At 37.5% G+C, this 16,717-nt stretch overlaps 1 protein-coding gene across 1 annotated transcript in view; it reads left to right on the top strand.

Moving 5' to 3' along the window:
* BANK1 (B cell scaffold protein with ankyrin repeats 1) overlaps positions 1-16,717 on the top strand; it is a 311,973-nt gene that overhangs the window by 71,295 nt on the left and 223,961 nt on the right. Inside the window, exon 3 of the mRNA XM_045471780.1 lies at positions 9,876-10,030. Within this exon, the coding sequence (XP_045327736.1) occupies positions 9,876-10,030 (155 nt within the window). The remainder of the gene's footprint in view (positions 1-9,875; positions 10,031-16,717) is intronic.

The raw sequence follows: 16,717 nt of genomic DNA, 5'->3' as shown, positions 1-16,717 counted from the left end.
TGTATGAGATATTTTTAGTTAATATTATTATTAATATATATAATAAAATTACCAATAACCCCTCCAGTCAAATAACTACTCTTGATATTTGTGGAATATGTATATATATATGTAATATATACATATATGTATATTATATTTGTATATGTATATATTACATATGTAATATACATATGTTTGTATGTATATATATGTATATACATATATATATGCCAGTGTATTCTTATGCATTCAGGAATATATTTTGAATCCGTACCACATAGTTCTGTATATGTATCGTTTCTTTAAAAGACTCTTTTTTTAGAGCAGTTTTATGTTCACATCAAAATTGAGAGGGAGATACAGAGATGATATACTGCCTGCACCCCACCCCTGCAACATGCATAGCTACCTTCGTTATCAACATCACTCACCAGAATGGTACAGCTTTTACAACATTTAAGGATGGACCTACATTGACACATCATAATTACCTGAAGTCCATAGTTTACTTTAGGATATACTCTTGGTGTTGTATGATCTATGTGTTTGGACAAATGTATAATGACAAGTACCTATCATTATGATAGCATACAAAGTATTTTCACTGTCCCAAAAATCTTCTGTGCTCTCCCTATTCATCTCCCCACCCTACCCAAGATTCCTGGCAACCACTTATCTTTTTACTGCCTCTATAGTTTTGCCTTTTCCAGAATGTCATATAGGTGGTATAATACAGTATGTAATCTTTTCAGGCTGACTTCATTCACTGAGTAATATGCATTTAAGTTTCTTCTATGTCCTTTCATTGTTTGATACCTCATTTCATTTTAGCTCTAAATAATATTTCATTGTTTGGATGTACCACAGTTTATCCATTCACCTACTTAAGGACATCTTGGTTGCTCCCAAGTTTTGGCAATTCATATAAATTCATATTATATATATATTCATATAAAGCTGTGCTATATAAATCCATGTTCAGGTTTTTGTGTAAATGATTTGGGTAAATGCCAAACAGCATGATTGATACATTACATGGTAAGACTATGTTTAATTTTGCCAGAAACCACCAAACTGTTTTCAAAAATGGCTGTACCATTTTGCATTCTCATCAGCAATGTATGAGAGTTCATGTTGCTCCAAATCCTCACTAATATTTGATATTTTTAGTGTTCAGATTTTGGCTGTTCTATTAGATATGTAGTGCTCATTGTATTTTTTTTTAATTTCTCATTTACCTGATTACATATGATGCAGACCATCTTTTCATATGCCCATTTGCTACCCGTATATCTTCTTTGGTGAGGTATTTGTTAAGTTTTTTGGCTTATTTTCTAATGTGTTTGGTCATTTTCTTATTGTTGAGTTTAAGAGTTTTTTTGTATATTTTGCAGAATAGTCCTTTATTATATATGTCTTTTGCAAATATCTTCTCCCAGTGTAAAGCTTATCTTATAATTCTCTAGATATTATTGTCTTTTGTAGTTTTTTTTTCCATTTTAATGAAGTCTTGCTTATTAATTACTTATTTCATAGATCATGTCTTTGGTGTTATATCTAAACAGGCACCACCATACTCGAGTTTTATAGTTTTGCATCATAAATTTTGGTCTATAATCCATTCTCAGTTAGTGTTTGTGAAGGGTGTAATGTTTATATGTAGATGCATTTTTTTTGCATGTAGATTTCCAGTTGTTCCAGCACCACTTTTTGAATAGACTGCCTTTGCTCCACTGTATTGCCTTTGCTCCTTAGTCAAAGATCCAAACACCATTTTTATGTAGCTCTATTTCTCAGCTCAGCTCTCTCTTCTGAACAGCTTTCTATTCTGTTCTAATCTTCTGTTTGTATGTTCTTTTGCCAAGACAACACTATCTTTTCTTTTTTTTTTAATTTTTTAATGTTTATTTACTTTTGAGAGAGAGACACAGAACGCGAATTGAGGAGGGGCAGAGAGAGAGCGGGAGACACAGAATCCGAAGCAGGCTCCAGGCTCGGGCTATCAGCATGGAGCCTGACGCAGGGCTCGAACTCATGAACCACAAAATCATGACCTGAACCGAAGTTGGACACCCAACCAACTGAACCACCCAGGCACCCCAAGACCACACTATTTTGATTGTTGTAAATGTTGAGGTTGCATAGTGTCAGTCTTCCAACTTTGCTCTCCTTCCATATTGAGTTGGCTATTCTGGGTCTCTTGCCTCTCCATATAAACTTTACAATCAATCTGTCCATATCTATAAAATAACTTGCTGAGATTCTGATTGGAATTGCATTGAATCTATAGATTAAGTTGAGAAAAACTGACATCTTGACACTACTGAGTCTTCCTATCCATGAATATAGACTATCTCTCCATTTTTTAGTTCTTATTTGATTTTGTTCATCAGAGTTTTGTAGTTTTCATCATATAGCACTTGTACATATTTTGTTAAATGTATACTTAAGTATTTAATTTTGAGGGGTGCTACTGCAAATGGTATTGATTTTTTTTTCAAATTTCATTTGTTAGTATATAGAAAAGCAATTACTTTTTTGCATATGAACTATATATCTTGCAACCTTGTATAATCGCTTAGTAGTTTCAGGAATTTGTCAGTGCTTTTGGATTTACAATGTCGACAATCGTATTTCTCCCAACAAAGACAGTTTATGTCTTCCTTCTAAATCTCTGTTTTGTTTCCTTTTCTTGCCTTAATTGCATTAGCAAGAACTTCCAGTAAAATGATGAAGAGTAATAGTGAGAGGGACATTCTTGCCTTCTAAATAATCTTAATGGGAAAGCTTGGAGTTTCTCACATTAAACATGATGTTAGCTGTAGGGTTCCTGTAGATAATCCTTATCAAATTGGAAAAGTTTCCCTCTATTCCTGGTTTACTGAGAGTTTTTATTGATGCTTGGTATTAGATTTTGTCAAATACTTTTTCTGCATCTATTGATTTGATCATGTGATTGTTTTTACTGTTTAGTCTATTGATGTGATGGTTGTTAATTGATTTTTGCATGTTTAACAACTTTGAATAACTGGGATAAATTTCACTTGGTCATGGTGTATAATTCTCTTCATTCTTCATTGGATTCAACTTGCTAATATTTTGTTGAGGATGTTTGTGTCTATGTTCATGAGAGATTGGTCTATGGTTTTTTGTAATATCTTTTCTATAATGTCTTTCAATATTCTTTCTTTCTTGTAATATTTTGGTATTAGGGTAAATCTGGCCTCATAGAATGAGTTAGGACATAGGACCTCTGCTTTTAACCTCTGAAAGCAGTTGTAGAGAATTGGTATATTTTTTTCCTTAAATGTTTTGTAGAATTCACTAGTTAACCTATCAGGGCCTGGTGGTTTCTGCTTTGGAAGGTTATTTATTAATTATTGATTCAATTTCTTTAATACAAAGAAGCTATAGACCTATTCCTATTATCTATGTCTTTTTGTGTGAGATTAGGGAGATTATGTCTTTCTAGGAATTAGTCCATTTCATCTATGTTACCAAATTTGTGGACATAGAGTTATTTTAGTATTCTTTTATTATCCTTATAATGTCCATGGGATTTACAGTGCTGTCCCCTCCCCTTATTTTATTTCTCATGTTAGTAATTTGTGTCTTCTCTCTCTCTGTCTCTTTTTCTCTCTTTAGTAAGTGTGGCTAGCAGCTTATCAATTTTACCGGTTTTTGCAAAGAACCAACTTTTAGTTTCTTAATTTTTTCCTATCGATTTCCTGTTTTCAGTTTCATTGATTTCTACTCTAATTCTGCTCTAATTGGTTCTTTTTATCTGCTTACTTAGTATTCAATTTCATCTTCATTTTTTTTAGTTTCTAAAGACAGAAACTTGGATTTGGTTTTAGAACTTTCTTCTCTTCTAATACATGCACTCAATACTGTAAATTTCCCTCTAAGTGCTGTTTCCGTTGCATTTCACACATTTTGATAAGTTGTACTTTCATTTTCATTCTGATTAAAAATATTTTTGCAATTTCTTTTTTTAAATTTATTCTTTGACCTCTATGTTATTTAGAAATATGTTTAATCTCCATATATTTGGGGATTTTCCAGTTATCTTTCAGTTATTTATTTATAGTTTAATCCTTTGTAGACTGAGAGCAGACATTGTATGCTTTTTTGTTGTTGTTGTTAAAATGTGTTTTGTGGCCCAAAATGTGGTCTGTCTTGGTTCATGTTCCATGTGAGTGTGAGAAAAATATGTATTCCTTTGTTGTTGAATGAATTAATCTATAGATATTAATTATATGCAGTTTGTTGGTGGTATTATTGAGTTCAGTTATACCCTTACTGATTTTCTGCCCACTGGATCTGTTTCTGAGACAGATGTATTGAATTTTCTAACCATGAGAGTGGATTCATTTGCAGTTCTATTAGTTTTTGCCTCACACAGCTTGATACTCTGTTGTTAGGCATGGGCACATTAAGAATTGTTAAGTATTCTTGGAGAATTGACCCCTTTATCATTACATAATGTCTTTTTTATCCCTGATAACTCTCCTTACTTTTATGTCTGCTCTGTCTGAAATTAATATAGCTACTCCTCTTTTCCTTTGATTAGTGTTAGCATGGTATATTTTTCTCTATCCATTTACTATTAAGCATTATATATCTTTATATTTAAAGTGGATTTCTAGTATACAAAATATAGTTATGTCTCATTTTCTGATCTGCTCTGCAATCTCTGTCTTTTTATTGGTGCATGTAGATCATTGACATTCAAAGTGATTACTGATATAGTTGGATTGATGCCATATTCGTTACTGGTATTTTTTTTTTTTTTGGCCCTTGTTCTTTGTTCCTATTTTTGTCTTCCACTCTTCATCTATCTTTTGTGATTTTAATTAAACATTTTATTTGATTCCATTTCCTCTCTCTTTTTAGTATATCAGTTATTCTTTTTTGTCACTTTTTTTAAGTGGTTTTCCTAGAGTTTGCAATATACATTTACAACTAATTGAAGTCCACTTTCAAATTACACTATACCACTTCACAGATAGTATAATAACCTTATAATAAGAAAATAATCCTAATTCCTCCCTTCTATCCTTTTTATCACTGCTGTCATTCATTTCATTTATCTGTAACATATATAATATACCTTAAGTTATACACACACACACACACACACACACACACACACACACACAAGCATACATACTCAAATACACCGTTGTTATTGTTATTTTGGACAAATTGTTATTTGTTAGATCAATCACCATTAAGAAAAATAAATGTTTTTATTTTATCTTCAGTTATTTCTTCTTTGATTCTTTTCTTTATGCAATCAGAGATTCTGACCTATATTATTTCCTTCTTTCTAAAAATCTTCTTTTATCTTCTCTTGAAGGTGGCAGCAGTTACTAGCAACGGATTATCCTAATGTTTGGCTATCCCAGAGAGTTTTTATTTCTTTTTCACTTTTAAAGGATAATTTCATAGGGTGCAGAATTTTTTTTGTGGTTTATTTCTTTTACACTTTAAAGATTTCACTCTACTCTCTTCTTGCTTACGTAGTTTCTAAGGAGAAGTCAAAATATTCTTGTTTTTGTTTTTCTACATGTAAGTTTTTTTTCCTCTAGGTCATTTAGGATTTTTTCTTTATCTTTGATTTTCTGCAGTTTAAAATTTTTTAATGTTTATTTATTTTTACACACACGCGTGAGAGAGAGAGAGAGAGAGAGAGAGAGAGAGAGAGAGCAGGGTAGGGGTAGAGAGAGAGGGAGACCCAGAATTTGAATATATTCTCCAGGCTCTGAGCTGTCAGCACAGAGCCCGACATCAGAACTGTGAGATCATGACCTGAGCCAACTTCAAACGCTTAACCCACTGAGCCACCCAGGTGCCCTATTTTCTGCAGTTTGAAGGCAGTATCCTTAGGTGTATTTTTATTTGATATCTAACATTAGTTTGGAGAAATTCTCAGTCATTATTCTTTGAAATATTTCTTCTGTTCCTTTTTTTTCTTCTACTTCTAGTATTCCCATTACATGTATGTTACACCTTTGTAGTTGTCTCACAGTCCTTGGATATTCTGTTCAGTTTTTTTTTTTGTTTTGTTTTTAAGGTTTTTTTGTTTGTTTGCTTTGATGTATTCTCTAGCTCAGATTCTTTCCTCAATCATGTCCAGTCTACTAATAAACCCATCAAAGGCATTCTTCATTTCTGCTACAGTATTTTCAATCTCTAGCATTTCTTTTTGATTCTTTTGTAGGAGTTCCATTACTCTGTTTACATTACCCATCTGTTTTGCATACTGTCTACTTCATACATTAGAGCCCTTAGCATATTAAATCAGAGCTGTTTTAAATTCCCAGTCCAATAATTCCCACATCCTTGCCATGTCTGGTTTTGATGCTTACTCTGTCTAATCAAATTTGGTTTTCGGCCTTTTGATATGCCTTGTCATTTTTCTCAATAGATACGATGTACTAGGTAAAAGGAACTGCTATGAATAGGCTTTTGGTAATGTGGTTCTGAGATGTGGGGGAGGGGAAGCTTTCTAGAGTCCTATGCTTAGTTAGGTTTTAGTCATTTAGTGAACCTATAGCTCTGAACCATGAACTTCATGAGACTGCCTTAGTTTCTGCCCCTTTTATGTGGGACAACATGGCTACAGAGGGCTGCTGTTGGGTATTTCTCATCCCCAGGTCACTTAGACTCTGAGAATACCCCAGTAGATTAGGCTGTCATTAACCAGTCTGCCCTGAGGACAAACCTTTCTTAGAAGAACAGAGTGCTATGGAGTATTTCAAAATGATTTCCTTTCCCCTCCCCCTGCCAGCAGCAGGAGGGGAATTTTCTCTAATATTTTCTGTGGGAATCTAGTCAAGCTCCTGGAGGTAAATCTCAAAATAATGTGGAGGCCCTCCTTCAGCTGGATTCCTTTGCAGTTTTTAACTCTCAGACTTGTCCACACTGAGCATCAATTACAGTTGTGGTTTTCCTACCCCGGCACTGGTTCCTGGGTGGTTTGCAGTCCTGTCTACTCTGTAAGTTGAGACTCCCTGTACTTCCCTGACTGTCTCTCCAATTTGGGGGACAGCAGTTTGTTCTAAGTCCACCCCTTTCTTAAGCATCAAAGAAGACTGGTGATTTTTCAGTCAGTTCAGCTTTTTGTTAGGAGGAGTGTTGATTTCCAAAGCTCCTTACATGTGGAACCTGAAACCAGAAGTCCTATACTTCTTATTTTACTAAAATAAGAACCTACTAAATTGATAATTTCATAACTTGAAACTTTTTCAGTTATATTACGGACCTGTTTCTTATCAGTAAGTACTCTCTGATAGAATTTTTATTGGTGACAGTATCTTTTTCACAGTGCAGATTTTTATCTAGTCCCTTATTGCTTAAACTGCTTCCAATTTTCTGCAGTATAAACAGTGATTCTGTGAAGGTTCATGGAGATAAATCTTTTTGTATAGTCATGATTATGTCCTCAGGGTAAATAAAATAGCTCTTCTTAACCTAATACCACAGAGGAATTAGCAGAAAACATCTAGATGCTGCTGTGCTAGAATAATTTACACCCCCTTCTTCTAAAGTGTGTTAAATAAAATGGTTTCTTTGCTCTTTCATCAATTCACAAAATGATCGAGCCGGTTCAAAACAACCTTTCACTGTTCTGGGATGTGAGTGTGTGAGTGTGTGTGTGTGTGTGTGTGTGCCCGCGCGTGTGTGAGAAAGAGAGACAGAGAGAGACACAGACAGAGACAGAAAGAAAATGAAACCGTTTATGAAATTGTAAAGACATAAAGGCTATTTTTGTAGCCTTAGTACTAAGAAAAATCTGGAAATCCCAGATTTTTTTTGGCTTTATTCTGCAACTTTCATAAGACAGAACAACACCAGAAAAACCACTCTCTTTCTTAGATGTGGCATGCGGATGTTCCTCTCTAGAGGGCATGTCTTTTTGTTATTCTGTTTCACTGACAGAATTACCTATGTGAAACTGGCAACTTCACTTTTTTTTGGGTAAAATAACCAAATTCTAGCTACTTCCATCTATACTGCCTTTGACTCTTCTTCCTTTTTATCCTGTCAGTGTCCTTTAGCCACAAACCACTAGGAACACACCTGCACTTGAACTATTTGGACTTTTTGTTAGTTGCAATGAAGAGAAGGCACACCATGGAGAACCATGGGCCATCTCAATATGACTATTAGAAAAGACTTACTGTAGGATTTAGGCTTGTTGTTAAGTGATTTGAGGGAGGTTTCAAGAAAGCAGAGTTTTGCTGTAGTTTGCTTGCTGTCAAAAAGCAATGGTAATGTTATGATTTGGTATATTAGTGATCTTTATCCAAAATAAGGTGACCAACTGTCCCAGTATGCTTGAGACTGAAGGGGTTCTTAGGATACAACATGTCAGTGCCCAAACCAGGAAAATTCCCAGGAAAACTGAGAGGAGTAGGTTACCCTAACTAGAGGGCAAGAGAAAAAGAGACGAAGGCTGAAATTGGTAAAGAAGTGATAGCTAGTGACAAGAGCTAGGATTTGGGATGTTTGGTCATTCTTTGTGATTTAGGCAGTGCTCATGTTTTCGCTTGGATTCAGACTTGACTACAAAGTGTTCTCACCCCCGACTTGACCCACCATGGAGGCAGAGTGGCCATGTCTGATTTCTGTGAAATTGTTGATTTCACTAGGACACTGGGCCAGCTCCCAGCCAACACCAAGGTTTTTACACAGTCTTGGGGCGGTTTCTAGCTATCAGGGGCTAGTTTCTTTTTTTCCCCAATTATCTTCTTTGTGGATTTAGGAATACTTTTGGGGTTGACTTAAGAGCTTACAGATGTGATCTAGTTGTTAGAGACTCAGTTTCAGCCACATTGGTCTGTACTCTAATGAGAGGCGTTTGGGCTTTGAAATATTGAGTAATAAAAAAATTATCCTTCACTCTTAACACAACGTGTTTTTCTTCAATAGAAAAACATGTTTTAATGACTAAGACCAAATGCTAAATTACTAAATGTTAAAACAAAAAAATCAAATATCCTTTCCCCTTAAGATTGAAACTCACATTAACATATTTCACTGTTCTAGTAATGCTGCCATAAAGAAAGCCAGTTTTTTGGTATAGAACACACTTTTCACAGAACATATCAACATTTGGATGAATACTGGTATTTCACTCTTAAACCAGTGTTGTGCAGAAATACTAGTTTATAAAGTGACATTTCCCAATTTTGCTTTTTTGTTTTTAAAATTAGAAATCTTTTTCACTCTTATGTGGATCCTGAGAAGCTTAACAGAAACCCATGGGGGAGGGGAAGAAAAAAAAAGAGGTTAGAGTGGGAGAGAGCCAAAGCATAAGAGACTCTAAAAAACCGAGAACAAACTGAGGGTTGATGGGGGGTGGGAGGGAGGGGAGGGTGGGTGATGTGTATTGAGGAGGGCACCTTTTGGGATGAGCACTGGGTGTTGTATGGAAACCAATTTGACAATAAATTTCATATATTAAAAAAAAATTAGAAATCTTTTTGAAGTACAAATAATTGTTCTCATTTAAAATAAAATAAATTTCCTTACTTACAGTCATTGAAAAGAGATAGATCCATCTTTTTCAGGTGTGTTAATTTAATGTTAAGAAAAAATATTACATGGTGGTTGGATTTTTTTTTCAGGGGGAACCTTAAACTAGTAGGTGAACATATATAGTTGGTTTAGATTAGTCACTAAGGTTATAATAATACTAGTTAAATTGTGAAGTGTTATTTTAATTATTAACATTGGTTCAGTTATTTTCAACTCAGTTCTGTTGTCCCATATATTAATCCAATTGATTGTTTACAATTAGTCTTTAAAACAATGGAGGGAATAATATGACCTTAACTATATTATAATTGTGATGTAGTTCACATTCATGCACTTTTCTCCAGGTTCTGATGACTACCTTGAGGTCAATCTTCCAACAGACCTAAAAGTGGAACATTCTGGGGAAATAAGTAAGAGACAGGAAATTGAAGAATTATCAAAAGCTTCAAGAGATACCATACCACAGGCAATTGTGCTTCCTGCTGAAATTCCATGTGAGGTCAGTAAGAAACTTTGTTATTTAAGTGGCTCCCTTGTTTTCATAACAGAATGTGGGCTCTAAGATAGTTGGATACTTTGTTCATGGCTGTGTCCTCAGAATCCAAAACACTCTCTGGCCATTAGTAGGTATTTGGTAAATATTTGTTGAATAGTTAAATATTAGAGAATATATGAAAGCTTCATTTTATCAAATGTTATTTGGCACATTGCAAAAAGATATATAATTGCTATATATATAAAGCTACTTAAGAATTTTTTATTTCATTTTAACCAGATCAAGGATTTTATTCCTATAAGTGAAAACATATTCTTGAATAGAATTTGAAAACACTTATTTTCTAATATCACCAGTTTTTCAATTATTAAACATATATTAAAGGCCTGTGTTATTAAGTGGAAATATCGTAAGAGTTGGAAGAGTTGGTCCTTTCAGGAACAGAAGTATAATGGAGCAAGGAATGTAGTGTCGACTTCTGAGAAGGTGACTATATGAATACATGTCTTCCTGCTAAGTCTTCATTGAAATGGACTACTAAAATAAGCACACTGGTAGAGTTTGGCCTGAATCTGTATCTCCATAATCTCCAGACAGTGACCCTCAGTGTCTGTGTTGTCCTTCAGTGGGACGAGCCAAAGACACTCCTGAGCCTTAGGAGTTGCATGAAAGGATCCTTCTGGTAGAAGCCAGTAGATGTATGCCACTCAATGACAGGGGTTGCGATTGTCTGTCTGCTAGGAGTGTCTTTAGGAAGAGAACCCCCAATCTTGCTGGTATTAGCAGTCTTGGGGGCAGCTGAATTTTCTGTGCAGTTCGGCAAAGTTTAATCCCTTCACCCCTAGACCCGTTACTTAAGCAAAAGAATCATTGTTTTAAGCGATTATGCTGTTCATTCCAGAGAAACAACAACTTCTTTGACACTACCTTAGACACTCCAGGAACTGAATCATTCAAGTTTGAGGGAACCAACACATGTAACCAGGCAAAGAAAAATTACAACTCGCTTAAAGGACTCAGGAACTTGAGGGAGGACAGGCTGAACAATCAGAACCTGTGGCTCCGAGTGAGTCAGAAACAGTGGAAGAGACAGAAATAAATATAAAAAACTGTAATAAACAGAAATGAGAATTATTCTCAAGGAGGTAAAATCAACACAAAAAAGAAAAAAAAACCCTCTGGAACTAAACATTGCTCACTGAGAATTATGCAGTGTGTCTTAATAGCTGCTTTGAAAAATACATACAACAGTAAATTTGTTTTACTTTTTTTAATGTTTATTTATTTTTGAGAGACAGAAAGACAGAGTGTGAGGGGGGGGAGGAGCAGAGAGAGGGAGACACAGAATCTGAAACAGGCTTCAGGCTCTGAGCTGTCAGCACAGGGCCTGATGCAGGGCTCCAACTCCCAAACCGCGAGATCATGATCTGAGTTGAGGTCGGACACTTAACCGACACCCAGGTGCCCCAAGTAAATTTTGAATAATATGAAACCTTCCCCATTATTAAATTTGCAGAGAAATTGAAATCTAAAAATTAAACCCCACTGCCCTCCAGGCTGCAATAGCTCAGGTACATGGTTGGGTAGAATCAGGGTACTTTCAAAAGCAGGATCATGGGCTGTCTTTTATTGACATGGGTACAATTCTTTCAGACTTTCTGAAGTTAAATTATTTCAAAGCTCACTTAGGTACCCCACATTTTAAGGAATCTTAAGAATTGAAAGGTCATACGAGATTACTTTAGCATCAGCCCCACACACTAAAGAATTCAAAATAAACTAATTCCCAGACAAAAAACAGTTGTCCCAGCCAAAACCTTATGCTCTCGGAACCTAGATCTTAGTACAGTCTGAGTCCATGTAACAATGGCCAAGTACCAAAGGAAAGATCATGTGTATCCAAATGAGTGAAAATCATGTTTCAGATTTGCCAGGGTAACTTTCAGTCAATGCTGGTTGTCTGAAAGCACAACCTATGAACTTACTCATTTCTGAGACATCTTCCAGTCAGTGGATGAGTGGAGACAACTGAATATATGGCCTCCTCCCAGTAAGTGATACTTGAGACTTTGCCACCATCTTACAAAAGTTAGGGGGTGGGGCACCTGGGTGGCGCAGTCGGTTAAGCGTCCGACTTCAGCCAGGTCACGATCTTGCGGTCCGTGAGTTCGAGCCCCGCGTCGGGCTCTGGGCTGATGGCTCAGAGCCTGGAGCCTGTTTCCGATTCTGTGTCTCCCTCTCTCTCTGCCCCTCCCCCGTTCATGCTCTGTCTCTCTCTGTCCCAAAAATAAATAAACGTTGAAAAAAAAAATTACAAAAGTTAGGGGGTGCCTGCGTGGCTCACTTGATTGAGCATCTGACTTCGGTTGGCTCAGGTCATGATTTCCCAGATCGTGAGTTCGAGCCCCATATTGGGCCCACTGCTGTCAACGCACAACCTGCTTTGGATCCTCTGCCATGCTCTCTCTCTGCCCCTCCCCACTTGTACGCTCTCTCCCTCTCAGAAATAAAATAAACATTACAAAAGCTAGAAATTTACAGTGCTAAATTGCCAGTCACCAGGTCTTTTTGCAAACTTGCCTCTTTCACACCCAGCACCTTTGAAATCTACAAAGTGCCCTTCTAGTTTTGTGTTTCCAGTATGCCAGCGCTGAGTTGAGTAATTCTATGTAGTGGCATAATCTTCATTCTCTCTGACTAAGCGGGGGGGGGGGGGGGTAGGGGTAGGGGGTAAGGTCCCTCCTGCTGCTGCTTCTTGCTGTAAAATTAATTCGGTCTGTGGACTTGCCTCGTAGAGGTTCCCTCCCTGTTCCCTCACCTGTGCTGGAGAATCAGCTTTAGTAGATTGTTCAACTGAGGCAGTAGGTAATTTTGCTGCTACTTTTGACCCCAGGAGCATGGGAGTGTTGATCCCTCTGCCTATTCGTCATTCCAAGCATTGTTCCTTTCTATGGATTTTAGATTTCCTAAGCCTTGAAAATCTTGTGCCACTCTAAAAAACAGCAGAAAATACATTTTCTTCAACATTGTTTTTCATGTGGTAGTGAAGATAGGCTTCCAGTGTTCTGTTTATGTAAGTTATTCCCTGTCTCTTTGAGAAATACCTTGGTAGGTCTTAAAGGTGCAAATCTACTTAATTTGGCTTCTTCTTTTACCTTTTCTAGGATTAGCATTCTGTGCTATATTTTAGTATTTTTATTTATTTATTTATTTTGTTATGAGCCAACACATTTGTTTTTCTAGCATATTCCTCTTGATTTTATCTTGTGGAGTAATTGATCGTGAGAGATACGATGTCCAAGTTCTAAGCCTGTCAGACACATTCATTGTATAAAAGAGGCTTATCCAACTTTATGTCCCCAATGAGAAATCCACCTGGGAGGCATTCTTCCATTGGAATAACATATAAACTAGAACTGGACCTGGCCTATTATTTGTTAGCTTCTCCGCCCTATGCTGTGTATTACTACAAAGTCTAAATTTCATTAATTCCTCAGACAAACTCCCTCAGAGCGGTGGTTCTCATCTGGGAATGATTTTGCTCCCCCTGCCCCCAGAAGGGATTTGACAAAGCCTGCAGACAGTTTTGGTTGTCATCCTGGGGGGATTGCTACTGGCATCTAGGGGTGGTCCCTACAACAATGACTTCTCTGGTCCCAAACCGTCAATAGTGCCAACGTTAAATCCTGTCTCCAAGGACAGGAGATACATTTATGGCCCTCACAGTAATAAACTGCCTTCACATCACCTAATAATGGCACCAAGAATTAGTGCTCCCCTTCAGAGGCTTTTCTGCAATCCGCTCAGTTGTTCTGTAATCACTCGTTAGAGCTGCACAATCTGTAAGCAGTGACTCTTGTCCCTCTTTTTATGGATTTTACCTGAAGCCTTAAGAGGGAGCCTCTAAATGTTTTCCTCAGTGGGACCTCTTGGAAAGTACTGTCACTTGCCCTCTGATGCCTCCTGCCTCTTCAGTTACCTCCACAAGCCTCAGTCATAGGTTCAGCAATGGCTTCGTTATTTCCCCTTCACGAGCTCTATCCTAAAAAGCGGTTCGGAATGAGCTTATCTTCTTTATCTTGTTTTATCTGCATAGACAGGCCTTCAATCTGTTTTCCCTTCCTTTTGGTAGAATTTGTCTACTGCGATCTCAGCTTTTCTCCCCCCAGAGTCTCTTACTTCCTTGAGTGTAATTAACTGATATTTCTTAATTTTTATGTTACTCTCCCAGTGCTCCTTTTCTGATGATAAGACTGAAATTGTTTTAAAACCAATCCAGTCACTTGTTGATCTCAGGAGCAAATATAATTCTTCAAGTTACAGTATAACATTGAAAGGCCTTTTAAGTGGCTTTAAATCAACATTTGGATCTATATTAATTTCATTGAAGTGTCTTTGTATCCAAATCCTAGAACGTGGCACATTCCCTCAAAAAGACCTTCATTTTATTTGACCTGTTCCTTGACATACCTCTGTAGCTACCACTGTAATGTGAGTCTCCAAACCCACAGTGCAGACCTGATTATGTAGCCAATGAATCTAGAGAAATCCTTAGACTATATGGAGAGGTGTGATTCTGAGGGGCCCATGGGAAAGCCACAAGGATCTCAGAGATGACCTCCTATGCATTCATTCCTTGGCCCAAGATAGGGTTTAAAATAATACACAGAAGCTAATGGCACTTCCCACTTAATTTCTGATACCAAATCACACACTAGTTCTTGGTAATCAACCTTAAAGTCTGATCCTGTGACTTAACTGAAAAGTACAGGAGAAGTTGCAAAAGACTATTGTGTGTATCAATGCCGAAAGGTTTATGTTGTAAGGTACCACCCCTTTTGGTGGTAAGGTTTTACAGTGACCGAAAGAGGTCTTTACCTTTAACCAAGTGGCTCTCAAACTAAGCTGCGGACGGCGGTTACTGGGGGAGGTTTAAAAAAAAAAAAAAAAAAAGTGCCTAAATCCTACCCCCAGAGATTTGGATATAAATGGTCTGGTTTATGGCCTGGACACTGACAGTTTTAAGAGCTGCCCAGGTGATGCTGAAGGTGAGAATTAACAGCCAAATTTGGAACCATTGCCATAACCTAATCCTGGCTGTGCTGTCATGGGTCAGATAGAGGTCAGCTACAGGAGCCTGCACAGTCCTGGCTTAATAAAACACATGCAACTATGCTCATTAAACTGGTGCCTATGAAAGTAGACGTGAATATATGAAAAGACCCATTGGTCTGTGTAAAAAAGTCATGGTAAGCTGATATGATGATCCACTAGGGTAAAAATCCTTTGTTGCCTGTGCGTGATATATCATATAAGCCTAAAGACACCAACCCTAGGAGACCCGGAAACTTCACCCTTTATGTGTTCTATTATAGACCAAGTTTTAGCCCCTTTGTTTAGGTCTCAAGATTTTGTGACCAATGCCACAAAACTTTAGGCTTTGGAAGGGATCATTATCATAATTCTCTCTGTCCCTGAATGTTCAGTGCCAAACAGGGGATAAACAGATGAGTCAGGAAGATTGAAAGCAAAACAGCAGCTTTATAACTGATAAAGCCAAATTTACGACCCTTTGAGTATTTTCTCCGTTGAATTAAGTGGACCCACATAATTAGATTTTTAGTTAAGATGTTCATAATAGTTAAGGACAAGGCTGGACAATGCAGGCCTTCCCTCCTAGAGCAGGCCACTTTCTCCGTGGACATGCAGCAAACAGCTGAAACTGGGAGTCCTGAGGGATGTAAGGAATGGAGCTGGGTGTGTTCAATTTTAAAATGTCACATTTTAACAGACTTATTCCATCTTCATTTTAAAAACATGTGCAGATTGTCTCTTATGTACATAATTTTTGCAAGATGCCACAATGATATGAAAAAATAAAAATACCTTCAGGATATTGAAACTCTAGCCGGGAAGCCAACACACAGACAGGAAGAACTAATGAAGAACAGGGGGCGTGACTTCGAGAAGGTCGAATGAGGAGTGTGAATGTGAAACGCTCCATGATTCCCTTAGAAGCTGCTGTGGGCTGCAGTTGTAGGGAGGGTTTATGGAGCTTGTGAAACCCCGAGTCAGGCCTTGTGGGAGAGGAGAGGAGAGGTGGGGAGATGGAGGGAGAGTAGGAACGAAATGGCACGCCAACATTTGGTACAAACAGGCCTGGTGCAAAATGAAAGTGTAGGGGCCCTTGTTCAAATTAGTAAGCGCTTTAAGGCAGTGACAGCAGAACATTAAAGCAAGTGCAGGGCCTTCTAAGTGCACGGCCAATGCAACAGTCCAGGTCATACACCTGTGAAGCTGGCCTTGGGTACAAATGAGGATGTGAGTCCCTCATTTGGGGTGGTCAGTATGCTTGTCTTTCCTTTAGAACTTTTCTCTGGAAAAGGTTGAAAGGTGGAGTCCTGCCCTCTATTAAGGAGGGAATCTGATGCATTAAGAAGCAGCCTGTGTGAGCACTCATGAATGAGAATGGGTGTGAGCACTCATTAGAATGAGAATGAGAATAATACACTGGGAGAAGATGCTGAGGCAGACTAACTTTGGAAGGGGAGAGGCCAAAGTTGAATAAGCCACAGTGGAAACTCGAAAGGGAGCTCTCAAGAACTTTGATGCAGAGGATCTTGGGGATCGGGGCCAAAATAAATACGAAGTCATGAGAAGTTTGGTGACAGGTGTGAGCAACAGAGGAAC

The sequence above is a fragment of the Leopardus geoffroyi genome, chromosome B1, assembly GCF_018350155.1.
Source record: "Leopardus geoffroyi isolate Oge1 chromosome B1, O.geoffroyi_Oge1_pat1.0, whole genome shotgun sequence".
Taxonomy (NCBI): domain Eukaryota; kingdom Metazoa; phylum Chordata; class Mammalia; order Carnivora; family Felidae; genus Leopardus; species Leopardus geoffroyi.
The sequence above is the reverse complement of the archived record's forward strand: the minus strand, read 5'-3'. Positions and strand labels throughout refer to the sequence as shown.